Raw genomic sequence first — 27,044 nt, 5'->3', positions numbered from 1 at the left:
CTGACCTCCACATGAAGGTTGTTGTTTTTTTAAGCTGTGCAAGGCGCACAAAGTGCTTCTGAGGTGCTTAATAATAATTTAAACATTTGGCCAAAGTACAAGGAAGCACAGGAGAAGTGAAGGGGTTTGAGAGATAAAGAGAAAGGATTTGATTGGAGGATTTATGAGTGATGTTCATCCCATTTAGACTAAACCTTCTGAATTATGAAGGGGAAACAATTAAGATCATTCAAGCATACATACAAAAAAAAACATTTCCACATATATATTTCTTTCCAGCATTTTATTATGTTTCTTCAGACAAGCTGACACACACACACACACACACACACACACACACACACGCACATGCACATGCACACACACACGTACAAACACACACACACACACACACACACACAGGTAACAACAGCGAGCGTCTGACTTCACACTTTAAGGCCCACACGCTTGCAACTAGCAACCGAACACCAAGGATGAGGGCGTAACGGCAAAGAGCGAGGGCAGAGAACTTGACCTTATACCTGAATCTCAGCCCATGTTTCAGCCAATGAGGTGCTAAGAGGGACAGTTATTCAGAAATGAAGTTCTTTTGTTGGGATCATTAGAAAATCGGGTGAAAAAGACATCTTCAATGTAACAACCAACGCTAAGTCCAGATTCCAGGGCCCCTCTGGGCTTTCTTAGATCAGAAGGGGGGTTACTTTCACTGAGCAACAAAAAACAAGTATATCGCTTTAACATTTGCCAGAAGTGAGTTTGGAGGTCTTCTCCAGCCCTCCTCAGCTGGTTGGATAACCTCTCTTTTCCAAGTGTTTAGGGTGGGAACCCTGCTAATGTTCCCTTTTTTTTAACATACAAATATAAATATAAATGCGGGGAGGACTGCATTCAAAATTATCATCAACTTCCAACTGATATTTTCAGGTTTGAAAATCTTAAAGTCACCGCTTGGAACCAGGTGACCCCTACTGTGTTTACAAGGAAAAAAAATTAAAAAGAAAGCTTCTGATGTGACAGAAAAACACTTTTTTTGGGGGGGGGGGCAAATAATGACAATGCACAAATGCAACCTGTGGCGCAAATATTTAGGCGACTCTTTTGATTTTACACCTGAAGGAGTTTCCATGGGCTGAGGAGGAAGCCTGTGAGCTGAGCCAGCATGACCAGCTCAAGAGAAACACCGGCGGCGGCCGGGATGTCAGGACAGAGGTTGGAAGAACGGCGGTGTTTCATGGCAACAGGAGAGCAGATGAGTGGACGAGCTGGGGGGGGGGGGAGAATTTTCCCTCCATTGTGAATTCAGTGCTGGGAAAGGAAAGGATGCTGCGTTCAGGCGCCTTTCACCCCCACCCCTTTCAATGGCCTTCCATTATTCCTTACATATTTAAAAGTAACTTCTTGTGTTACGTAACAAGTAATGATCTAAAAATTCCTTGTGATTTCCAGCTATCTAAAATTTTAAATCATTTTTAATAATTTTAGCACCCTCATTTCCAGTGTATTTCTAGGCTAGGAGCATCTGAGAGGATCCAGTGATATAACTAAAAAAAAAAGGGATCAGAACCAAAACACAAAACAAAAGAAGATTCAGTAAAAGGTTTCAGTAAAAAAAAAAAAAAAAAAAAGAAAAAAGAAAAAACAATCCGCTCAATGAGGTCAAGAGTTTGAGGACGTGAACGGATGAACGCCCGGCCCTACCTGAGATAGTTCTGTGCTTTTCTTGGATACGTGACGTATCGGCTCGGTTTATCAGCTGATTTACTGATACCAGACGTCGGATCGCAAGCTGTCAAGTTAACCAGTGGCTCGGCAGCTGCTTCCTGTTCAACCTGGAGAAATCAGTACAAACGACTGAATTCCTTTTGCCTCTTTCGTTGCCATTGACTGTGAGAGCAGATCGATCCATCTGCCCGTGATGATAAATTTTTGTCCTTATTTACCCGTCAGGAAAAAAAAATAGTAAAACGATAGCACATGATGCATCCTGTGCGTTCACGCACTTGTGCTCCTTTTGAGGTGCAGAAGGAGCGCGACAAGGGGAGCAGCTCCAGCAGGACCAAGACAGAGTACCAAAAAACTATCCAGTACCTCGAGATACTGGAAAAAAAAACTGACCACAAAACAATCCTCCTGACGCCAGGCTTCTCCAGAACAGGAGTTCGTGAAAGTTCCTCCAACAAGAAAAAGGAAAAAAATGAGCAGTGTGTTAGTTCTAACCAAAGAGTCACAGGACAAAACCTGAGGTCCTGATCATTAGTTGTACTGTCGGCGTTTTTTGGCTTCGATGGCTTCCAGTATGGGCTGCCTCTTGGCCTGGTACCGCTGCCGGATTTCCATGATCTCCTGCTCCATCTGGGGATCCAGGGAAGCCAGGTGTAGACGTAGCTTCTCCACCGTCCAGGTTCCCACCTGCGAGTGGAGAGAGGGCAGGTGGGGTGACGGATATGTCAAAACTGTATTTAGCAACCATTTCTACAGTGTCATTTGTTTCAAATGTCGTCCTGCCTGTAGAGGGAGACAAAACCAAACTACCGCTTTTTATTACCTGGTTTAGATACTGTGTGTTGTGTATGTACACAATACATACACACACACACACACACACACACACACACACACATACACACACACATTGATACTTCTGTAGATTGTAAGGTAAGATTTGACTGATTGCATGAGCAACTTCTGTCTATTATTAATGTTAGTGTTTTACTTATAAGTTTTTAGTATATTTCTTGTTGATGATTTAGGAAACTGACTCACTGACTTTAATTCTAAATCCAGGTGGGTGATTTCTTAGTAATTTCACCTGACTATTTCTTTAGTTTTATTAGATGATGAGAACCTTTCTGGTTAAATGCTTTCCCCTTTAGATGACCTACAGTCCCTTAACCCCTGTCCATCCAGTTTGTCCTTTACACCAGAGAAGTGATCCCAATGCTGGTCCTGATTTCATTGGACCTCTTTATCCGCCTTCTCCGTACATCTGAGGACACAGATGGGAAAAGCAGCGGGGGACTCTTGGGCTCCACTTGGGTCGATACGGTCCATTACCCATGTGGATAGTGATCTGGCCGCCAGGTCTCCCTTCACAGATGCCGCCTATGTCCATTAAGGACATCGGCTAACAATACCTGATGACTGGATCTATTTTAGTAGCTTTCAGCGTCCGTGTCTATTGACATACATTCAATTTCTGGTGCTAAGGGGATGCTGTGTCGGCCTCCTCTTCTGCCCCAAGGGATTCCCTTCTCAGTCTTTACCATTATCCCTCCACACCGACGCTATTTATTACCCCCTCCACACCCTGATCGATGCAGATAGAGTAACAGCGGCATCCTGCTGCTGCATCACCTAGAGCATTACGCCACCGGCATCCCGGCACAAATCTATTTCGTGCAAATGTCAACAAAAGTCAATTAAGGTTACTTTTTTGCAGGCATTATGGAGGAATGTATTATTCCCTAAATATTATTATCAATATTAATAATAATAATAAGCAGATGATTTCTTCTGGAATGTTGGGGACCTGTTACTTGGACTGTCTAGATAATGATGGTGTTTGGCTATTTCTGTCACCCTGGTTACTGGAAACCCAACCAGATGCTGTGCTACACACTTGCACTTTGTTTTAGAAACACTTCTGGGATTTGTGCAGGTGTCATTTACTGATATCTGGAGGAAAAGAAATGACTTTCACTCCAGAAAACATCTGGATAACACACTTAGTAATATGGAATAACAATTTGTCAAAACCCACCATTGTAGGCAATGTCATTGGCCTGTGCCGGGATGGTAAACGTAAGACTAATATTTATTAGTAAGAAGTTCTATTATCCCAGGAGATTTAAGGAGGAAAAAGGTACACACACGCACACACACACACACACACACACACACACACACACACACACACATTTTGTGATCGTGTTACAGCGTTTGATGTTTTTTGGTTGAAGATTTGCCCTATTTTTGTCATATAAAGAGAAAAGCGGAGAAGACAACGTGTGCACAAAATAAAGATATAAATGAAATGGGAGGATAAAAATAGAAAATAGAAAAAGAGCGGAGAAGCAATGAAACAGGGTGGAGGTTTCATCAATAATGAACCACTCAGCTTTTTTCTCTCCACATTTGAACCGCAGCTGGGTCACATGATCATGCTTCAAAATGACCCCAACCCAAGGAGTAAAAGCCCACTTGGTAATGCCGGCGGCTGAACATAAGCTCTTGAGCATCTACACGCAATATGATCAAAAAAAGTAAAAAAAAAAACCTGTGGAGGAATAGTTGAAAACACTAGTTTAAAATAGAAACAAACGCAAGTCTGCACTCCTGCTGAGGGATGGGTCTCCTCCAGAGGAAAATAAGTTTACACCAGGGGGCATGCTGTGGAGGTGGGACACCTCCTGATTGAATCTTTTCATTTGATCAGGAGTTTAAGGACAAAAGAAAAAAAAATAGGGTGGGTGGCTCTTAGCGCTTCTGACTCTCAGCAAGAGGGTCCCAATCGGGGGCCTTTCTATATTAAGTTTGCATGTTCTTCACATGTCTGCATGGCTTTCCTTCTGGTTTCATCCCACAGTCCATAAACATGTAGCAGGATGACTGGAGACCCTAAATTGCCTTGACGTGTGAATAAGAGGGTGAGTGGTTGTGTATCTATATTGACTGGCATTGAATGAGGACTGGCCAAGGCTAGCCTCCGCTCCATCATCCCTGCCACCTTGACTGAAGGATATGGGGTGTGGATGATGAATGAATGAATGAATAAATGAAGCATTATGTGAATAATTATTAGGTTTCTTTGTAATCGCCCTAACCCTATCACAACAATAACAAAATCCACTTTCATAAAGCAGCGTCTTGAAACACATGAATTGGCTTCTAAGGAAAAACAAGCTAGTAAATTTTTTATCAAGCCATTAGACTCTGCATCTCCTCCTTTCCTGGTTTCTGAGGTAGAGATTCAGCTTTCAATCTTCATTTAAGTTGCTGTTGGCTTCACGCTCATCATTGAAGTAAACAGGATGGGCGAAGAGAGCTAGCATGAAATGTTGCAGGGATGGGAGCGATTGGAGACAAAAACAACAAAACAAACAAAAAATAAATAAAAAAAAAACAAAACAAACAAGTAACTCAAGTCAATATGTCGTTTTCCAGACACATGTAAACACTTATGTGTTTATAATGGGTTGTCCGCTTGGCTGTGAAAGCCAACGAAAGAGCTTCTCTCTGCAGCAGCAGCATGGGGGGGGGGGGGTGGGGTTGGGGGTGCGGATAAGAGATATAACCCTGTATCTAAAAAGGTCATATTTTTAATATTTAATTCCCGCAGCAGCCATTTAGCTCAGCTTTAACATCCCCCGCAACAAATAACCCTGCGCGTGCGCCTCCTGATGTATTTTTTCCACTTGGGGCGCAAAGGTTATATGATCGATACTCGTAAATATACCTTAATCGATACTTAAAACAGACAGGCGCACACACACACAAAAACAGAAACTGACCGATTCTAGGTCCATGTCAGAGGGAAGTCCACGGCCGTCGCCGTTGTTGACTCTTGGCCCCCCATCGGGTTGATTGTTGGCCTCCTGCTCCTTCCCCTCAAAGTATTCCAGGAAGGACGGCTTGGTTGGCTGCATTGTCTCGTCTCTCCCTGAAATAAGGCAGATTTAAGTGAGACAAGCATCGGAAGTGTGAAACAAAATCAAAACAAACAAAAATAAAACAGTTTGAAATATTGGTCAGAATTTTAAAAGTAAGACAGCACCTTTTCACAGTAATCTAGTAAGACTAGCTCTGGAACATTGCAAGACACAGGCCTGATGATCCTTAGCTTAGCCCAGAGGACATCGCTAGTGCTAGCCTAGCTCTGTGGCATTACAATACAAGCTGCATCACTTAAAACACACCGATGTCTGTAGTCTATTCACTGTATTATTGCAAAAGGATCAAAATGATGCAGAATTCAAAATATTGGAACGCTGATTCTTGGTAAATATGGATTCCTGTTTTGTCCCATCCCAAGGCACTATAACAAGACAATGAATTTCAAAACAGTTGTGTTCAAGGAGGAGTTAAGATGAACTGAGCGTAAAACTTGGCAAAAATGTAGTATTGTTTTTCAGGACTTTTTTTCTCATTTAGCTTTGATTTTGAAGTTCCGATAACCCAGACACACTTTTTCAAATCTGCTTTTCACTTTTTCTCCATGTTCCAGCATTTCTCTTATAGCCAGAGTCTTGAACATTTTTAATGGTTGTGTTTACTTTTTGTTGGTGTTTTGCCATGTCAGGCACTTCTGAGATACTTTTCTATATGAAAAGGTGCGATTCATAAATATGCATGGAGTGTGAGCTACGTGTGGGCATGCGTACTGTATGTCTGCAGCTTGTGACAAAATCCCATTAGAGTGTGCAGAAAACATGGAAATGCCCAGAGATAATGAGCGGTCAGGCAGATATTTGTTTATGTTTTTCCAATTGCTCCAGATACATCAGGTTGGCTTATTTTTGGACTTGTCACCTCCATAATCATCCGCTCCTGCCATAGACACACATGCGCGCACACGCACGCACGCACACACACACACAAAGACTAACAAGAGGCAGAGATAGGAAAATCTGGAACCTCCAAGGCAGTTGAGCTGAAGTTGAGGTTTCAGCTCAACTGCCTAGTTATTTTTGCTTTGCAAGAAAAATATGATTATTTGCATTTTTCCCTGGCCAGCCAATCCTCGCTCTTTCTCTTGTCTGGCTGGGTTTTGGAAAATCTGATATCACCATGAAAATGCTTTATGAGCGTAATTAAGTTAAATTAAGGGGCCGGCGATCTGGTTTTCTAAGTGTAACAGAGTTTAAGTGTCCATTAAAGGAAGACTCATTCATATTGGGATGCAGCAGACTGCGGCGCTTAAGATGTACTGCTCTTGTAATGAGCCGCTAATGTAAATTTATCGTTCCAAGAAATTATAAATAATATCTTTCATTTGTTTTTAAAAATAGGAACCCTCAAGAGTGAGACAGGGAGGGGATGAGCAGTATAACTAATCAAATTGAAAGCTGTGACGCTACAAAAAGTCAAAGGACCAAGAAACTCACCTGAAAGATGAAAACAATTACACAGTAGTGGTGTTGGAAGTAACGAAAGTATGAAATAAAGGAAATGAGGGTGAATAGACTTGAATTCTGAATAAGGTCAAAGGTCAGAGCTTCAAAACTATCCTAAATACCTATTCGTTTTAGTTGTTGTGAGACTTGACCAGTTATCTGCACAGTCGGACTCTTTGCACCTTTCGAGGTATGGGTTGCTATAGCAGCCAACGGCATTTGGGCCAATGGGCTCATGCAGAGATTACTAGGAGTGAATGTGTGAGAGTCTGTTTGTGTGTGGGTGTGTGTGGTTATTGCTTTGGTTATTATTGCTGCACATACTGGAATGCAGGACGAAATTTATTTGAACAAACAAATAAGACTGTAGTAAACAAATTGATTCATAATAAAAGTTAAGGCCTCAAACTTTTCTGTGATGGATTGTGGATGAGGCCCCCTCATTACAGGCAACGGGCCCTGCTGCGTTGCCAGGTAACACTGTGATGCTACTAGTAACTTTGTAAAGGCAGCGATCCCGAGAGGTCAGGAGTTATTTTTAGAAGAAATAGCGATTGAAGGGCAATGAAAAATTGTGCCCTTGACTTGTACTGGTTGATCAGCAGGTGGACAATCTGTCTCCAAAGACAGGAACACTGGCTGAGGTTCAAAATCAAAGGCTTTTCTCAAAGTTGGGACCAAAAGAAAGTTTGATCACATTGAAGATCGTTTCCATGATAGAAGTATAAATATTGAGAGAATGTTTTTGGGGGAAAAAAGGTGGAGTCCTTATTTTAGCTGATGCAACTATATTAGAGCTGCTCAGGGCTTATTTGAACAGGTTCTGGTTGAACAATTAGATTGCCCATTCGGGTCTGCATCCCCTCATTCCTTTGAATTACCCAAATTTGTCTGAGCTTTAATTTTCCGCATGAACAGAAGAACGGAAAAAAATAAATAAATAAATCGAAGCTGAACACAGGATTAGTAAGTGCTACACGGGTAGGTAGTTAAACATACCATGGGAGGTTGAAAGACAGAACTTTTTACTTTCCACGTCAGACTTGACAGGAGTACAGCAATTGTGGCAAGCACTTAAGACAAACTCTGGAAAAAACAGATGTCTGACCTTACATGGTAGGCTTTTAATTTTAAATGTCTCACTCTGAATTTTTTATCACACCCAATAAGAATGGCTTAAACAGCTCAAGTCTCTCAGCCAGATCTGTAAACATGTCTTAGACTGAAGTCGCTCTCGAGTTGACGCGAGGAGTCAAAATAGGAGAACCAAGTCCAACTTCCCATTGAATGAATAGTTTATCAAACATGACGTTTTTTTTTTCTTTCTTTTGTTTTCAAGGGTTTCAGATGTAAGAAATACAGTACATGAGATGTAACCGATCAACGGATGCTACAGAAAACTCAAGGTTGTGGATTGGAGTTTGCAAATGACTGATTAGGAGCTGAGTCACTGCCACGCCTGGCTTCCCACTCACCAAGAAATTTCATTTAGGCTTCTTTGTTCCTGCCAGTGTGACAACAGATGGTCAAGGCTGCACTGGCGGGGGAAATAGAAAAGAAGTGGGTGGGCCGCAGTCATTTTACTGGAAGCCGCATGAGTGTTTGTTTTTTGTTTTTTTTTTTACTTTATTTTGACATCAGATCTTGGCACGTGAGTGTTTCGACGAATCCTCGCCTTGCTCATGAGCTCATGCGATTAAAATCAAGGGGAACACAGGGATTCGAGTTTAGCATCTGTCAGTTAGTGACCAATCAGATCCCATGGCACAAATGATCTGATTTGTCTTCAACGCTGGAGCGTTTCACAACTGAACATTTAGGGAAGGTAACACTTCCTTAATATATTACATTTTCATCAATTAACACAAACAGTAAATATGAACTCTTCTTTTAGAGAGCTGCTTTAAAATTCAGATATAAACAAATGTCACATGCACATTGTGCATGTGACCTTCAACCAACTTGAACTCTAAGACCTTACTGTCAAGGCAGAAATAGAAAGTGCAACCATTGAACTTGCTTCATTTTGAGTTTTAAAATAGATTATGCTACTTCATTCATTCAATTGTGAATCGTCAATCAAGCATTTCTGCATATTTGAATCAATCATTTTCTGCACCTCTAACACACAAGTACGCAACCACACACACACACACACACACACACACACCAGCTGATCGCCATGCACTGTTTCCTCCTTGCATCACATATTTGAAATTTAACACATAATAAAAAAAAAAAACTTCAAAACAATGTTACTTCTATGAGAAGAATCCTTTTTGTCTTTACATTTTACGCCCTGATTTTCCTTCAAGTACATGGAGCCTCAGCATAAATATCACAAGTGTGTTTATTTTAGGGGAAGAAAAACATATCAAAACATTTGAATTAAATAAAAAGTATAGGATTAAATAAGTTACGATGCGACACACGGCAGATCGAGATTGCAAGTGATATTGGATATTAGGATCAGTCGCTCCAAAATCAGCTCATCGAGGGGTGGGGGGGTGAGGGGTCAGACTGTTCCTGTGAAATCTCCAACGTACCAGAAAATGGTTTGTAAAGATGAACCCAGCTCATGTGACTGATATTTCTAAAAAAGTAAAATAGGGACATTTGACATTGGGTAATCAGTATCCACCCACAAACCCCGGTATTTCCTCCAGAAAAAGTGTCATATTTATTCTTTAAACAAACTGAATCACTAAACACAGGATACACTGCAATAGCAATACCATAAATATTTCTTCTTCTTTTTTTTTTTTTTTTTTTTGCAGAGTCTGATCTTCTTGCCCAGGGGTCCCCAAACTTTTTCCTGCGAGGGCCAAATAAGTTTTCCCTTCTCTGGCGGGGGGCCGGGCCAGTTTGTAACAAAAAGTGTGACGATCGCAGGGGTGTCTGAACGTAAACATTTAGTGTTTTCCAGAAAGCAAAACATACCCAAAAATCAACCCTTTCTGGGATCTTGAGAGGAGAAAAAAAACCCAGAAAATACATAATAACATTATTAATGAAATAAATAACACTATTTATGACATAAATAATAACAAAATAACCCTTTCCTAGTTTTTCACAGATAAGAAGACCAAGGAATACTAACTTTCTTGTAGACACAACTGTTTGCAGCTCTCGTATCAAATTCACTGTGAAAACCAGAAAGCAAGCGGGCAATGAAACCGAACTGATACCAACATCTACCAGGTTAAATACCCTGCCTTCTGAATCTATTTTACTCTTACCTAATCTTTTACAGCTATTCCGTGTTATTTGACAGGGATGTGTCCAGGATTTTTTTTTTTTGAGGGAGGGGTTTCAGATAAGGCACAGACTGCAGAAGGGTGGATTAGAATGTTATGTTCTATGTATGTACAAATCACAATTACGTGGCCAGAATGAAAAAAAAAAAAATCATAATGTATCTCTTGTATTGTTCAGGGGCCCGGCCAAATGTGGAGACCGGCCGTAGTTTGGGGACCAGCGTTCTTGCCCAAACTGCTTGAATGGCAGGATGTGTAATGAAATTATTTCTGATATGACACATTAGGGGGAAAAAACCATGGGCTGGTCAAACTTCTTTTGAGCACATGGGCCAGATGTGAGAAAATTATGAATAGATTATCTCGACTCTGACACTGCATTTTAAAAGCTTTATTATTGAAAAAAAGAAATACAGTGGACATTTGTTTAGTTTGCACCCCCGTCCTGTCCTTTGTCAACAAATGGTGAATCACTCCTTCCAGAGTATGAGTAATGATTTCCTTATTTTTTTTTCCATGATTGCAAGTGATGTCATTTAAACAGTTCACTTAACCGTCCAAGATATTTGACTTTCACTTTTAACAAAACCTCATTTTTGGCTAAGATCACAGCTGTTTACGCCAGAACTTCTGCCCTTCAAATACGAGGCTGTGAATCCAAAGGGTTTTAAAGCCCTGGTATGGATCGGGGTGACATAAAGGACTTTTTTTAAAAGGAGCTCCAAACACATAGCACACTCCTACTACTTCTCCGTGAGTGCCAAGAAGGTGAGAACATCCTACTGTGCTGATGATGAAGAGGAGTAACAGCAAGCAAACAGACCCGACCGGACAAAGAAGAACAAAAGGTAACAGCCTCAATCTTGGTGTATCTGAAACTACCAGACACACTTCAGGTGGTCGGCTGCTGCTCACACTGACCAGACACCAGCTCCACGATCTCTGTAACATCTGATTCTCCCTTCTTTATGAAACTTAAATAAAAAATACAGCGGCGCGAGATGAGTCCCTTCAGTAAGTATCTTAAAGCATGAAAATTTTTGTGTCTGTTCCTTCTTCAAAAACACAGACCTGTTGCCTGGTCATGTATTTTAAGGACAAAATGTGACCTTTTCACGAGCTGAGTTCTTTCAACAGGACACACTGAATGTTTATGTTTTATTTTGTAGTTTTCTGCAGTGACCTTTAGTTTAGTTAATTTTTTAAGTCCTTTTTTGCGATTTTCTTCAGATTCAGGTGCAGGCATTCAGGCATTGCTAGGACAGTGAAAGTCAACTCCTGGGAGTGAAGGTTAGCCGGTTCAAATTAAAAGGCTTTTATTTTTCTGTGCCATTAGTGACGATCAATATCTATCTGATCTAATAACTTTATCTTTATCTCATTAGCTTTGGATCCGTATGGACCCCCAGCTTGATATGAGGGCATCAAAAGTCTGGGCTTTACGTAATGGCTCTCTCTCTCAAACACAAACACATGCACGCTCAACTGAATGATATTAGAATACTAATGTGATCATGAAACCTAAATGTTCCAGTGTTAATTCAGTTTGAACTGCCAGCAGTGGATCCATACTAACCTAATATCCAACGTCAGACCGGAGGCTCACCGTGTGTGTGTGTACGTGAGCGCACGTATGAGTTATGAGTTTGTTTGTGATTTATGGGAGGGTGTGTCGGATACGCGGATGAGAGACGAGGGGCGGCGTGAAGAAGGACATTGTGACATCAGACTATAGAGTAATGAGAATGATACGCAAACTGGAGAGGACACAGGGAAGGGAGACGTAGTACAGAGCGACAGCAGAGACAGAGAGGGGGACTAAGGACAAAGGGAGGCAGGGATCAGAGATGAAGACTGGAGAGATCCGGTAATCAGTGATCCACAACAGAGGGATGAGGACAGACATTCAATTGAACGTGTAGCTCAGCGGTAGAAAACATGCTTCGCACATATGAGGGTTCAATCCCTGGCATCTCCGCTGTCTGTCGCATTGGATAAAAGCGTTGCCAAATGACTGTATTCTATTAAGAAGCTACTGGTGCGGGGCAGAGAGACATGGTCAACAACGACACAGCAATATAGGACAGTTGATGGTAGGACAGCGGAATGCAAAAAAGAAGGAGCAGAAACGGAAGAAAAAACAAAGGACTGAGTAGCTTTGCTTAAGAAACACACACATAAAGATAAGACACTGAATTTAGTCAGTGTAAGAGGTGATCAATAAAATACTTGATATAAGAGTGTGCCTCCCCATCAGCAACAGTGGGCGGGTAAGAGGAAGCTTACAAAAAAAAAAAAAAAACACATATAAAGGCCACATTTAAAACACACCCACAGGCACAATGTTGCTAAACCTCAGTTTGGCTTGCTTTAATAACAGTACGATGATTGCATGCTGCCCCCTGGTGGACACAATAAAATCCGCAGAAGTACTCAATCTACGCTTCCTTTTTTTCCATTGTGTAAGAGATTTGTTGCATTTTGCCAAACGGACGAAATAAGTAACTAAATGAGCGCTTACTCTTCATGGTACCCTCCTCTTCCTCCCTCTCATCGTCGGAGATGATGACCATAGTTCCGAGCAGCATGGTTCCTGTGTCCTCTTCTTCAACCATGGTGCCCGCAACGCGAATAGTCCCCAAGTCGTCCGTCCCTGCCCGGACCATGGTGCCCTGGTCCACCTCGTCCTCGCCCTGAGACACAGCACAGCCTCAGATTACTAGCTTTCAAAACCAGCTGCAGGCCAAGAACATATTACAAGTTTAAACTGATTGTGTGTGTGTGTGCGCGCGTCGTCGAAGTGGCAGCGGTAAAAACGGTAAAGGGGAATTCCAGTCCCACACCACTTGTGTGTGTAAAGACCCCAAAACGGCTCCTTTCAAGAGACACTCTTACGACGCAGAATTGAAACTCAAGGCTATCAGTCACGCAGTAGAACATGGGAATAGAGCAGCAGCGAGAGAATTCAATGTGAACAAATCAATGGTGCGGAAGTGGAGGAAGCAACAAGATGACCTGCGCTTGGTAAAGAAGACCAAGAGGGAACAGAGCGAGATGGCTACAGAGGACTAACACATGAACTCAACATCAATCAATTTAGAGACGGTCCTTCTTGGTGCTTTCGTTTTATGAAACACTTTGAACTGTGACAAATTGAGTTGGATATACATTGTTTTCAGCGAAGGCGACACAAATACCGGAAAGAGCTACCGGTACATACAGTACCATATTGTGAATGCACTAACTTGTTTTGGGAGTGAACGGAGTTGTCATAAAGTTGGTTTGTATTCTATTAATAAAATTTGACTGACTTATCTGACTGTTTTGTTGAGATTCCCTTTAGCGCAGCTCCATTTAGTGGGTTCATAACGCAACCCCAGTCACTACTGTAGCTTCTACTCTATGCGCCTTATAGTCCAGTGCGCCTTATAATGCGGAAAATACGGTAAGTAGCAGTCAGCTGATGTATTTCAGTACCGAATTGTCGTCGTCATCTCCATCTTGTTGTCTCTGCTCAGCCTCTTCCTGCTTCTTCAGTTTGATCTCCATGGCGTCATTAATCAAGCCTCGCAGGAAGGAGCAGGGCTTGGCGTTCTGAATAAACTGGTGCTGAAACAAAGGTGAGAAGGTCCTCGTGAGCAGCAGTCACCTCCATTCAGCACCTCCCCACGTCACATTCATTATTAACCCCCTTTGTCGTCTCCGAGCATATCTCCGAGCAACAAGACCATTTCTTCATCTGATGCCCAGTTTTCAAGCGCTAAAATGTGGGTTTACTGACGAGAGGCTTGTGCGAGGAGCGAAAGCTGATCTTTCAAAAAAGTCTGAACTCCCAAGTGCCAGGACAGACAGTCAGAGAGCAAACACATTTCAGCTTTATTTTATCGCTTTTGACTTTTGCTTCCAACAGGCCATGAATTGTGGGAGGCCGCTGTGCTTCCAGGAACAGAAAAGCTGATGGGGCTTTGACTGAAATCTCCTGACGAGGTCTTTTATGTTTTGGAACCAGTTACATGAAGCCCATTTTCATTTACTGCACTCTTTTTCCTATCCTGCTGACTAATTGTTCTTCACTTGCCAGCAGGGCATAAGTCCACATTATCATAATGCAAGCAACGTACTTGCAATTCTACAGATGAATTAAACCCAATGATGTTTACATACCGTAAGAATACAAGTCATTTTGTCAAATTTGGGATGCTTACAAAGGTCATATAAGGGTGTATAATTTGTCCAAATTAGATTACCCTAAACTTCATCTGGCTGTGGTAGTTGAGGTAGAATTTTTCTTATCAATATGAAAAAGCCAAAACTTAATCTTGAATATATTCATTTTTTTCAATTTATATCTAGTTCAAATGGGAAATGAATGGCAATAGTTGTCCGTCTATCAGGACAAATCAAACAGCTCTTCATCCTACAGAAGACAATTGATCATGTTTTACATGCTTATTTACATGTTACTGAAAATCTGCTTTCAGAACATTGTGAAGTCATCATGAAGGGACATCAAAATGCCAATATGTGTGTCGTGACCTTTTACCTGTAACAACTGTGTCGCTGTTGATCTGTTCTCTGGGTCCTTCACTAAACATTTGCTCACAAAATCCTTGAATGACGTGGACCAATTAGCCGGATGCTTAAATGTAGGTGGGTTGTTGGTGGGAATCATAAAGATAGCCTGGTGGAGGATGGGAGAAGGCAACTCTTTTAAAAAAAAAAAGGCTCCCACACAAAAGCACACACGCACACGCACACACTCACACAAACACACACACACACACACACACCTACCCTCATGGGGTGTATGTCGGCGTAGGGCGGCTTCCCCTCGGCCATCTCAATAGCCGTTATTCCCAGGGACCAGATGTCGGCCAGGCAGTTGTAGCCGATCTCCTGGATCACCTCAGGTGCCATCCAGAATGGTGTCCCAATGACTGTGTTCCTCTTCGCCATGGTGTCCTGACAGACAGGGAGATGGATGATTATTAATTTTGCAACTTTTGGTTGGATTGTTGAGTTTGGATGGAAGAGCCTTCCTCAAACAGTTACAGTCTGATCAGCCAGCCTAATGTAACAGTATCTTTTTAGAGACCAGTTCATTCCTTGTATATTTTCATTCACTTGCGTTAGTCAGATGAACAGATACACTGGGACACAACTGCGACTGGGAACAGGCCGTTCTTTGCAGCCATTGGGAGCATTTAAAAAACAAATTCTATCACTCTTTTGACATCACACACCTGTCTCACCGACTACTTAATTATACTGACAAAAAAAAAAAAATAACCAATGTGCCTTCGAATTAAAAATGACACTGCCAATTGGCAAGCATCTGGGTATGAAGCAGAGAATACATATGATGTTACACACATCATTCTAATAGATCTGTATCAGGTAGCTGTGGCTAGTTTATCTATAAACTGAAAGTTGACTCGCTGTGGCAACCCCTGACGGGAAAAGCCGAAAGAAGAAGAAGAAGAAGAGTTTATCTTTAAACTGAGTAGACACGGGTTGGCGTCCGGGGGACGAAGGAGTGTCTCTTACCGTCAGCTGTCCAGCAACTCCAAAATCTGCTAGTTTGGCCTGACCCTCAATGTTGAGGAGGATGTTTCCCGCCTTGATGTCTCTGTGGATTTTCCTCATGAAGTGAAGATACTCCAGACCCCGGAGGGTTGAATGCAGGATGGAAGCGATCTCCTCCTCCGTCAGCTGTTTCACGCACAGACACACGAAGACGGGTCAGCAGCAGGTCACACATAGCTGAGACCGCTGTAGTGCCCAATAGAGGTCTGGGCATCAAAACTGAAAATCGTGATACAGTTTGCCATACAGTTGATTGGCATTATGAAATCAACTGATAATGTGTAAACAACCAGTTCAACACACTAAACCCTTTGGTACATGACATACACACAAACCTACAGTACGATTTATGGAGAGGTGGGAGCGTGTGCGTGCGTGTGTGTGTGTGTGTGTGTGTTTACGAACCGTCTTATTGCGTATCCGGATGATATCAGACACGGATCCTGCTCCGCAGTATTCCATCACAATCCACAAGTCGCTGTTTTTGAAGTAACTGCCGTAGTAGCGCACTACGAACGGACTGAAACCAAAAACACACTGTTTTAGGCTCAGTGTCTCCACCAGGTGGACATTAATAGGCAGGCTTATTTTTATAGAATTAATATCATAGGTCGGCTGGTGCTGAAATCCCCAGTCTTTCCATTTTTCCGCAGTTTGCGTTAATATGGAGGACACACACATCCATGTGCACAAATGCATTCATACATACATACTAACCTGTCGCACTGCTGCATGATGGTGATTTCCTTGATAATCTCCTCGAGATCAGACTCCACAGGAACCAGTTTGATGGCAACGATCTCCCCCGTTTCTTTTTTGTGCGCTTTGAACACACAACCATACGACCTGGTAGGAGGGAAGAGTGTTTTTGGCTGCACTAAAAAGCAAGTGTTCTAAGAGAAAAGAGGCAAGTCGCTGGCTCAGAGCCACTGTCCAGGCAATTGCCCACATTGCTAGATCTTCTAGAGCTGGAGTAAAAGGCCTTATCACAGATCACACTGTTTTTCCTGGACAGATCTGCCCCGCACTGTGACTGGATTTAAACCCTAATACTTTATCTTACCAGTTTCAGTACTGAAGCCCACAAAAATAAACAGGGACAAAAACAAAAACAGACCAAGAAAGTTACAGCTAGAAAGCCATATTTAGACATCGAATTTAGACATCACATTTGGACTATATTTAGACATTCAATAAAGTGAAAATTTTCAATCTGGTGTTGAGAGTTGTGGAAATCGATATTCATATTTGTCTTCTGGGATATGATCAACTAGGTCTTTTAAAAATGCACTTCAGGTAAAAAATTCTTTGTCATAGTGTGCTGGTGGGGTAGTGCGAGGACCGGTGAGGTCAACAGGCTCAACAAAACAGTGAGCAAAGCCTGCTTGGTGGTGGGACTGAACCTGGATCATCTTTGATCAGTGGCAGTGGGGAGGGTGAAGGACAAACTGGGAGCTATCCTGGATCATCCTTCCCACTTCGTGGACGACGAGCTGTGGCTGATGGGCAGCTCTTTCAGCCAACGGTTTATCCCACCCCAGTGCAGAACCGAACGCTTCAGACGCTCTTTTGTGCCCACGGCCATCAGCCTGTGAGGCAGCCGTCTGGACAGCACACAATTCTGATCGGCCTGAGTGCACCTGTGCTGCTTCCACAACCTCACTACCTCACCCCATTCATATGTCATGCCCTTACTCTGCTGTCTTTTTTTTATTCTTGCTAGTCTCAGCCAGCATGCATCCTGCCTATTTTTGTTTATTTATTTGAATCTTGTCATTGCTATTGTCACTCTATTTATATTGTTGTTTAGTTTTGGTAGTTCATCCAGTCTGTTGTCCATTCTTATCCCTTATGTTGTTGCTGTTATTGTCCTCCCTGCTGTCTATTTATTCATGGATGTCTTTGCTATCTTCTGTCTTCTGACTGTCTCTCTATTTTTATTTATGTTCACATTTATTTTTGACATTATAGCTGTTACACTTCTGTGACAAAGGAATTTCCCCTATGGGGGTCAATAAAGCTTATCTTATTTGTTGAATCCACACTCATTCTTATCAATATCCATCTCTCAGAGTCGAACTTCCCTTCCCCTGTGAGTCTTTTACAAACATTCTTTGTTGGTTCTCACCTGCTAGAACCACCTTAAGGGAAAACAAATCTTGAGGAGAGAGGGCGGTGAGCTTCTTTAGGTACAGGAGGAAGGGAAAGGCAGAGGAATAACAGTGTTGGCAATCAGTGGGTGCAAGTGTAGACAATGATGTCAGTGTCAATCTTTGGCTTGGAACAGGAAGTGTGCTAAGAAACAGGATATACAGAATCGGTGTTTATGCTGATGGGCAAGAGAGGGGGAGGGACATGTTGAAGGCCCAAATGACAGTTGAAAAGAAGAGCGACAGAGTGACTGAACGGATGGCTGACTGTAACATTCTACTTCCTGTCGAACAGGTGGCAGACTTACCCTTCGCCCAGCTTCTCCAACATGTCAAAGACTTCCTCGGGTTGCTTGATAAGGTTGTCTTCGCTCAGTCTCACCTGTCTGCACACACACAAAGACACAAATCACAATTGTTGACAAAAATGAACAATAAAACATCTTACTGAGCAGGGTAATCAGGGAGGGGTGTGTAATTTGAGGAGAAAACACAATGAATCTGGACTTAAGTGTAATTCTGCCCTTCTGACTTGGAGAAAGCATGACAGGATCAGAGAATGACGTGGACGAAAGAAAAAAAAACACTGTTTCTGAAAACATTGAAAAATTACTTACATTGTGTCTTACTATTTTATTTTAGTCAAGCTCATGGCCATTTCAACTGTTTATCAATGGTTTCTTGACAGAGTGACGTCGGGTGGATGATGTTTCACCTAGGGTGACGGTGATGTCACGGCACACTGACTAAAGACCAGCTTCTAAATGTTGTGTATTTGTCCAGACGGACAAACACAATAATGTACTTAATATGCAAAATATGTCAAGTTGCTTTGCATCCAAATTAAGCTGTATTAACCAGATGAATCATTACAATCTGTCATTACATTTACAGACAGGAGCAGTGCTTCAGGAGAAATATGCTTTTATTACATCATCATAAAGAGCAATAATTATCATTACTATTCTTTTCTTCTCACCAATATTTCTGGACAGATCTAGGGCGGGATCATTTTAGAAATCTGAATATTTCCTTCCTATTTTTAGGTTGCTGCTCACCTTTGCTCTGTCTGATCTATTTTGGTTTCTTTTCCCTTGCTGGGATACAACACTTACAGGTGACAAGGCTTCAAGATTTTAAATGAAAAAAAAAGTTTGATGTATAACTGCTCTGATTTCTCCAAACGAGCATGCATTACATTATATTTCCTACATCACTATTTAAGACACATTGATTATTGACTACAATATCTGATTTTTATTCTGTCTTCTATGATCGGCACCCATCTTGCTGGAGAGGAGAAGAGGTGAACTCAGGATAATGCAAAACAAGAATACAGGCAGATACTTCAATTTTTAAAATTAGTAAACTGCTTCCTTTCTCAGCTACAAGACACTTATAGTCCGTAACAATTGTGTAAAAATGTTGCAACTGAATTTACATAGTTAGCTGTTCATAATAAGAATAAATAAATAAATAAATAGATTTAGCTATCATGAGCAAGAAAAATAGAGCACAAATAAAAATTATCAATTCTGAAAGAAAAAAAGAGAAGGTTGTTTTCTTTAATGGAGGCTGAACACTCCAAATGAGCATGGCTATTCTGGGCTAGTTTTGAGGGTGGGAGATGCTGTGGATTCTGACCTACGCAAGCATGTGGCAGACAACGTGGTGACAGGAAGTGGCAGAGCTGAGAGGAAACACTGAGTTCAGTTTCCATTTAATGAGTTTCTAAGTTCATCTCTACATCAGAAGACGAGAAGGGAGAGGAAGGTCTTCGCAGCCGCTTCCCTTATAATTAACAGCAATAGGAGGATGGAGAAACCAACCCTGCTTTTGTTTCTTTCCATATTTAAGTTATTTTACAGAATAACCACTAACAAATCTCTCAGAAATCATTGGCATGAAATTCACCAAGACTAGAAACTGTGAATGGGAAACCATATTGAAAATAATAGACATTGCATAAAAAATGACATAAACTAACTCAATATGATTTAGAGATCAGCTAAGTATCTGCATGGAATAACTTACATTTCAGAATACTGGGACCGAAAGTGGAGGAAGCATATATTTATACATTCAGATTCTTGATTTTTGAAATTATATACCATGTCATTTTTTTTTTTGCTTGTCAAAACAAGAGTGGCTTCAGTACACCCCAAGTTGGAGGCCAGTTGAAAAAATATATTCTATATTGTTTCATTTTTACACCTGAGGATGTGAAAAATGTGCTTTCACCCGGTGTCTGGAACTCATAACTGCCTATCCTCTCTCTCACACTTCTGGGAAGATTTTTAGTGCTAAGAGAGTAACTGGGAATGAAAAAAAAAGAAAACCATCACAATGTTCACCCTCACAGGTGGGCTCTTAATAGGCCAGCTCAGCATTTTGAAATTGAAATTTCCCCTGCTGCGATTCTGCGACGAAAGAGAAGCTCACACTTCATTTTATGCACTCACCTGCGCTGCGGACCGTGTTGTCTGACTCTTGTTGCTATGGAAACCCAACCCACCAACCCGGGTGTCTCCCATCTCTTCCGTCAAAAAAACAAAACTGGAGACGCACGACTGGCTCCCGCCCCTGCAGTGTGACTTTGTAATCCCTCAGTAATTACCGATACAAGCAGCTGAGACCGTTTTAACAGGATAACGGGGGGAGGGATGGTGTTACTAAGTCATGCACCTGAAAATCTAAACGAGGGCATTTAGTGAAAAGAGAAAAGAAAAAATAAGAATGCGAAAAATCCCGTGAGCCTCTGCAGGTGTCGGAACGCAAACGAGTTCATTTGCAAAATCTCTTCCTTGAAACTGCCTGAATTTAAGGAAAAAACGTTACTAAACGTTACTAAAACTGTCTCTGTTTCATTCTAACTTTTACGAAAAAAATGGTTATTTTTATTCTGCTCGTACTCGATTCTTCTGTCAATTCAAAAGACTACCATTCGAACCAGGGGCAAACATGAGAAAACGGGAGAACTCGCCTCACCGGCCGCAAAAAGCCACCCTTCTCCGGATTAGAAAAGCCAAAAGCTTGGATCGTGGCTCGTCTTAATCAAAAAGCGATTTTGAAACGTTTATTACGCGAACTTTGTCAGCCCCGGAGGTTTTGAGGAGTAGCTATCGGTCCATCTCGGCTTACTTCACCCAAGCGCTGGATCGAATCATTGGGGGGTAGAGGGGTCAGGTACGTCTACCTGTTTCCCTTCCCCGGAAAACGGTACCTTCGAGGGTGGTTCCTCATCTGCACTTTGTCCGTGTTCTCCATGTCTTCCTCGTCGATAGACTCGAGGCCGCCGCAGCTCCTCTTCGGTCAAACTTGACCAAGCTTGTCCAACTTGACGATGCTAACCCGCAGCCTCGCTCAGCTAGCCCGCCGGCTAGCAGCTAGCCCGTTCCGCTTCACGGCGGCGGCGTTCCCGCTGCCCGGCGGCCCCGAAAAACATCCCCGCGTCCGCGTCTCAGTTCGCGAAGTAAGGCCGAGAAAGTGAGCAGACTTTATCCGGTTGGGACGTTTTCGCAGACGGAGGACCGATCCTCGCACTGGGGTTAACTTTGGACTTGTTTGACTTGACGGAGCGCTCGGTGAAACCAGGAAGAGCGAGCGACGGCTGGGAGCAGGAAGGCGGTCCAAACAAAGGGCTGCAGTATGAACGCCGACCGACAGGGGGAGACAAAAACGCCCAGCATGTATATCCATCCATCCATCGTCTGCCGCTTATCCTGCATTCAGGTGCACTCAGGTGCAGGATAAGCTTTGGTGCTAACCACTGCGCCGCCTTAACTGACTAAATACGAGTGAACTATGAGTTGGTTCTTGGAAATAATGGTGTCACAAGAAAAAGTAAAATAGTGGTGTTGCAAGAAAAAGTAAAATACTGCAAAGTAATTGTGGTAATTGAAAACACTGAAAGATATTTCATAATGGTGTCGCAAGAAAAAGTGAAATAGTGGTGTCGCAAGAAAAAGTAAAATAGTGCGAAGTAATTGTGGTAATTGAAAACACTGAAAGATATTTCATTTTTTTCCCCATCCAAATCACAGTATTTAGAGGAAATTACTTTAGTGTCAAATTCAGTTATACAAAGAGCACATCAGTGAAATTTAACCACAGCATTTAACCCATCATGGCTGAACCATGAGCAGCTAAGGAACAGTGTCAGGGGAGCAGCCGGGGATTCAGCGTCTTGCTCAACACTGTGACAGGCTAGGAGGAACCAGAAATGTTCAGTTCCAAGGTCGCCCGCTCTAACCCTGAGCCACACAGCCATCTTAATGTGTTAATGTGTTAATGTGTTAAATTTGGCAGGGGCAGTTTACAAGGTGCATATTGAAACAAAATGGCTTCTATAAAAAGAACTATATCGGATACATCTAAAATTCTTCAGATACACTTTTTTTGTAATTTGGACCTTTTTGTTAAGGGTACATTCAATCTCAACATTCATAGAGATTCAAAATGATTGCCGTAAATGCAAACGGGCCAATGCAAATTGTTTTCCAAAGGCATGAGACAGAATAAAAAAATAAATTAAAAAAAAACGCTATCCCTAGTCAATAGCTTTTACTTTCATCATCACTCACAACATTGCATCAGTTCAAAAAAACTGAAAAACCTATCTGGCGTTACTTCCCTATGAACATCTTTTACCACAGGATATGGTTTCAGGCTTCACTTCTATGATTGTTACTCTGTTACAAAAGCATAACAGGGTCATGGGTCACAATTTGAATTTTCATTAAATATTTTTCTGACAAATCCAACAGCATCAATTTTGAAAAGAAATGTAAAAAATTGAGAAGCTGAACCCAATAGGCCATGGTGATTAATCTGGTCAAACAGCGGGGGAATAAATATGCTTAGCTCATGTTTTTAATAGTTTATTTAAGAGGAAACTTTCAGCAGAATGAATTGGCCATTTAATTACATCCGGAGGGGCAAGAAACAACGTCATCTTCAGAGCAGGAATGCAATGACAGGAGGAAGAACTGGGGAGAGAACAGCACACAATGAAATAGATGCAAACAAGGCCAATAAATAAAAATGAGAAATGTCTGAATAATCAATTTTGAAAACTATCAGATTTTCAAAATAAGTTTTTATAATTCGCACTGATAAATTTTCTCAACAGCTTGATAATTCCTCCCTGACACACTATACAGTTTTAGCAGACTGTAAAATTTTTCTTATGTTGGTAAGTCTCGCCTGTGCGTACCAAACAACACTAATATTATGCGCTGATGAGCCTCCCAGTACTGGTATTCATCAGGATTTAGCATCAGCTCCCAAGACCTCACGGACAGATTTCCCCTCGGCCTCACCGTGTCTTTACTTCCCGGACGGCTGCACACTCTCAAAGATACCGGCTTCCTTCATGTTGTTAAACTCCTTGACTGCATCGTACTGTTTGTAGAAGTCAGCATATGCCTGTTTCCTTGGCTCCGTCACGGCGTACTGTTTCGAGAAAGACAGGCAGGGGACACGAATGAAGGATAAAGCATGTTCTTATTGGTCAGGAAGTAGATTGAATGCTCAATTTCCTCCTACAAGTGACTCCCAGGACTTTTGAAACAGTTGTAATGTAATTGGCTTCGGTTGTAACAATGCATGCTTACAAGAATGACAATATCACACAGCCTTCTGATTCTAAGACACTGTTTTAAAAGTACAAGAGCTTGATAATTTCATTTCGGTTACCAAACTGCAATTTGTTGGGTCATCTATGAAAATGCTGGAGGTGAGATTTTATTTTTATCCGCCAGGCATTTCCAAAGACAACCAAAAAGAAATAAAAAAACATCAAGTTGCCCCTCAGGCCTTCACTTCAAAATTGACAGAGCAAAAATACATTTAAATATTTCTAGAAAATATTGTACAAGCAAAATCATACCCATATGCAAAAGATAACCAACACTTGTTTGACAAAAACAAACAAGGGGATTCGTACCACTGACCTGATTTGACTGATTCACAACCAGTATGTCATCACAATATAATTAATCATACAGTTAAAGTCTGCTCTCTGCGGGACCACAATAAATGGTAAAATGTCACTTTGCATAATGTTGTATCACTCATGAAACAAATGGTTAAAACCCTTGGGGTGCAAAATCTAACTTTTTTTTCCCAAATTCTGATTTAAACACAGAGAAATTCAGGGATGTTCTCCACTAGCTTTGTCTTGTCTGACTTTCTCCTCGCCACAGCAAAACTCACCTTGAACATTCCTGCTGCCACAATTGACAGAGTGAAGGCGACAGGCAAGTGGAACCTCAGCCGTTTCCCCAGCAGACCTCTCATCACAGGCTTGGGCAGAGACATGATGGACTTCCTGCAAAGAACCCCACAACTTTAGTGCACATTCACCGAATGCCACATTTCAGTGCTGAAAGAGAATGAACCACAGACCATCAAAATGAAAAGAGGACAAAGATCTTGTTGCCTCAATTGACATACTTTCTACACCTGTTTTTCAGCTATACAGTACATACCGGCATCATTAGATTTACAATATGACCTCGTATTTGTATGCCACATAGATCAAGAGGCTGGAGGACTTCAGGTACTTAGGGTCAACAGTCCAGAGCAAGAGTGTGGAAAAGAGGTGAAGAGTCAGGTCCAAGCAGGTTGGAATGGGTGGAGAAAAGTGTCAAGGGTACTATGTGATAGAAGACTATCAGCCAAAATAAAAGGAAAGGTGTACAAGACAGTGGTGAGACCAGTGATGATGTATGGACTAGAAACTGTTACAATGACCAAAAGACAGCAGGCAGAACTAGAGGTTGCAGAGATGAAGATGTTGAGGTTCTCTTTGGGAGTGACCAGGATGGATAGGATCAGGAATGAATCTATCAGAGGAACAGTGTATGTTAGATGTTTTGGAGAAAAGATCAGAGAAGCCAGAATGAGATGGTTCGGCCATGTACAGAGGAGGGATAGAGAATACACTGGTAGACGGATGCTGGAATTGGAGCTGCCAGGCAAGAGGTCTCGAGGAAGACCAAAGAGAAGATTTATGGACGTAGTGAGAAAGGATATGAAGGTAGTTGATGTGAGAGAGGAGGATACAGAGAATAGGGTTAGATGGAGAAAGTTGACTGGCTGTGGCGACCCCTGACAGGAAAAGCCGAAAGAAGAAGATTTGTATGCCACGTAACATCTTTTGATTACAGCTCTTTCTCAAGCCAATTACAGTATATATTAAACAGATGTTTAAAAGTTAAATCAACTAATAATAGGTTTGTAAATGGTCTCTGTGGAAGAGCACGGCGCAAATTAAGCAAAGACGTTTGCCTACATGGTGTTTTAACGGTCTTTAACCCTGCTACATACGGAGTTTATTTCGTTGTCTTTCTGACACAAGGTGCTAGGAGCAGAGATTAATAAGTAGCCTTGCATACTTCCGCCCGTGAAGTTAACGCGACCGATCGTTGCAACAATATCGTGATATCAACACTTGCGTTGGAGACGACCTCTGATTCATTGTGTCCCTGAAGGCGCCATCAAGCACCGGAGCCAAGTCAGGTCAGCAGGAACAGACACTGCCGGGTGACCGAAAGAGACACTGACTTGGATCGGTTCGGGATTCAAAACGGGACTAAAAGCTTGGATCAACGCACAGAATTAACACTATTAATATGAGTGACACAGAGAGCTAAGGAAAACGTGGAACAGCTAAGAAATGGCTGTATTCAATCTATTCAGGTTCAGCATCACAAAATATTACTTGAAATGAAACCTCGACAAATAAGCGAAACTTGTTGGCCTCCTCTGCTCGTTAAAGTTCAACTGTGACCCAAACGTATCTATTAAAGTACACTTGAACATGTCGAACTTTCGATTTGCCTCTGGCTAACGTCAGCTAACATGACGTGCTAACGTTAGCAAGCTGGAACAGACAGGCTTACTGCTAATCAACCAGCGATGTCAGAAAAGATCGGCGAACACATAAACTATTATATCAGGACCAGATGGCGTTTAACAAAGGAGTCGGTTTTGATTTTTAACGTACTCGTGACGGAATACATAGTAGAGAAAGTACTTACAAGTTATACTCGCGACCTTCACAGACAGATCAGCTGCGGTTCTCTGAGGGAGCGGAAGAGTTTCTTCTTCCTGGCGCTTTGCCTCCAGCACACTACAGAAGAGCAGCGCCATCTACTGTACTGGAGCATAGCAGGCTTCTCCAGTGAAGTGGAGTTTAATGGCTTATTTCACGCAACAACATCTATTTAATGCAGGTTACACGTTAGGTTGTTTTTTAAGTATCGTTAAAAAACAATTATATCTGAATAGATCAGGAACATCACATAACTGACCTTCAAAATGAACTTTCAATAACAAATCATTTTTAGAGTTGATGTCTTTCTATTCTAATCACAAATGTCATGCAATTTTCCAGTCACTTCTAAATAAAAAAAATAAGTCATTGAATTTCTCTAAATTTCCCATCGGTGTGAATGAAAGATTGCATGGTTGAATGTCTTTCAATGCAGAGACTGATAGGTGACCTGTCCAGGTCAAACCCCGCCAACTGTCAACTGAGGATTGACTCCGTCCTCCCGTCCGACCCTATGCAAAGGACAAGTTATATAGACAATCAATAATTGAATGTTTAAGAACTGCTGAAGGCAGTTTATTGCTAATATGTGATTGGTTTCAACCTTTGATCGACCTATCGGTGAAGTATGTGCTGATTTTTTAAGTACATTTTTGATTCATTTGAATATTGGTAAATTCACTTTTCACATTCAAATGCTTTCTACTAATATTTTTATAGACCGTATCCAAAATTACAGTTTTTCATATTCAAGCTAATCTTCATGAATTTGAGATCAGATTCTCAACAATCAGTGTACATGAGTGTGATGTGCAGGAAAAGTAACCGAAAAGCATGAAGAATGGAAAAATGTAATGCTTTTTTAGTTGCTTAGAGGAGG

The 27,044-nt window shown here is 41.7% G+C and overlaps 2 protein-coding genes across 2 annotated transcripts; both read right to left on the bottom strand.

The window, feature by feature from the left end:
* Positions 1–268: 268 nt before the first annotated feature.
* On the bottom strand, positions 269–21,684 carry LOC147232995 (serine/threonine-protein kinase 4-like). Its single transcript, XM_086150191.1, has 11 exons — positions 21,329–21,684; positions 18,414–18,491; positions 16,673–16,801; positions 16,361–16,475; positions 15,917–16,081; positions 15,164–15,331; positions 14,913–15,050; positions 13,847–13,978; positions 12,891–13,062; positions 5,511–5,659; positions 269–2,409 (listed from the first exon to the last, which is right to left on the bottom strand). Exons 1-11 carry the CDS (start codon positions 21,370–21,372, stop codon positions 2,254–2,256), a joined length of 1,446 nt encoding a protein of 481 aa, XP_086006317.1. The 5' UTR covers positions 21,373–21,684; the 3' UTR covers positions 269–2,253.
* Positions 21,685–22,969: 1,285 nt separating this feature from the next.
* Positions 22,970–26,239, bottom strand: cox6c (cytochrome c oxidase subunit 6C). Its single transcript, XM_086148885.1, has 4 exons — positions 26,151–26,239; positions 24,322–24,436; positions 23,427–23,559; positions 22,970–23,093 (listed from the first exon to the last, which is right to left on the bottom strand). Exons 2-3 carry the CDS (start codon positions 24,424–24,426, stop codon positions 23,434–23,436), a joined length of 231 nt encoding a protein of 76 aa, XP_086005011.1. The 5' UTR covers positions 24,427–24,436; positions 26,151–26,239; the 3' UTR covers positions 22,970–23,093; positions 23,427–23,433.
* Positions 26,240–27,044: the final 805 nt, after the last annotated feature.

This window comes from Fistularia commersonii, chromosome 7, assembly GCF_037954325.1.
Source record: "Fistularia commersonii isolate RoL2024-O1a breed Wild chromosome 7, RoL_Fcom_v1.0, whole genome shotgun sequence".
NCBI lineage: Eukaryota > Metazoa > Chordata > Actinopteri > Syngnathiformes > Fistulariidae > Fistularia > Fistularia commersonii.
The sequence above is the reverse complement of the archived record's forward strand: the minus strand, read 5'-3'. Positions and strand labels throughout refer to the sequence as shown.

What these genes read in the sequence shown, in the direction of transcription:
- cox6c (XM_086148885.1), bottom strand. Translation starts at nt 24,426, where the DNA reads ATGTCTCTGCCCAAGCCTGTGATGAGAGGTCTGCTGGGGAAACGGCTG. An exon ending in TGGCAGCAGGAATGTTCAAG is followed by an intron (nt 23,560 to 24,321) that starts GTGAGTTTTGCT and finishes TTCTCGAAACAG; the next exon opens with TACGCCGTGACGGAGCCAAG.
- LOC147232995 (XM_086150191.1), bottom strand. Translation starts at nt 21,372, where the DNA reads ATGGAGAACACGGACAAAGTGCAGATGAGGAACCACCCTCGAAG. An exon ending in ATCATGCAGCAGTGCGACAG is followed by an intron (nt 16,476 to 16,672) that starts GTTAGTATGTAT and finishes TTTTGGTTTCAG; the next exon opens with TCCGTTCGTAGTGCGCTACT. An exon ending in GAGATGACGACGACAATTCG is followed by an intron (nt 13,063 to 13,846) that starts GTACTGAAATAC and finishes GCTGTGTCTCAG; the next exon opens with GGCGAGGACGAGGTGGACCA.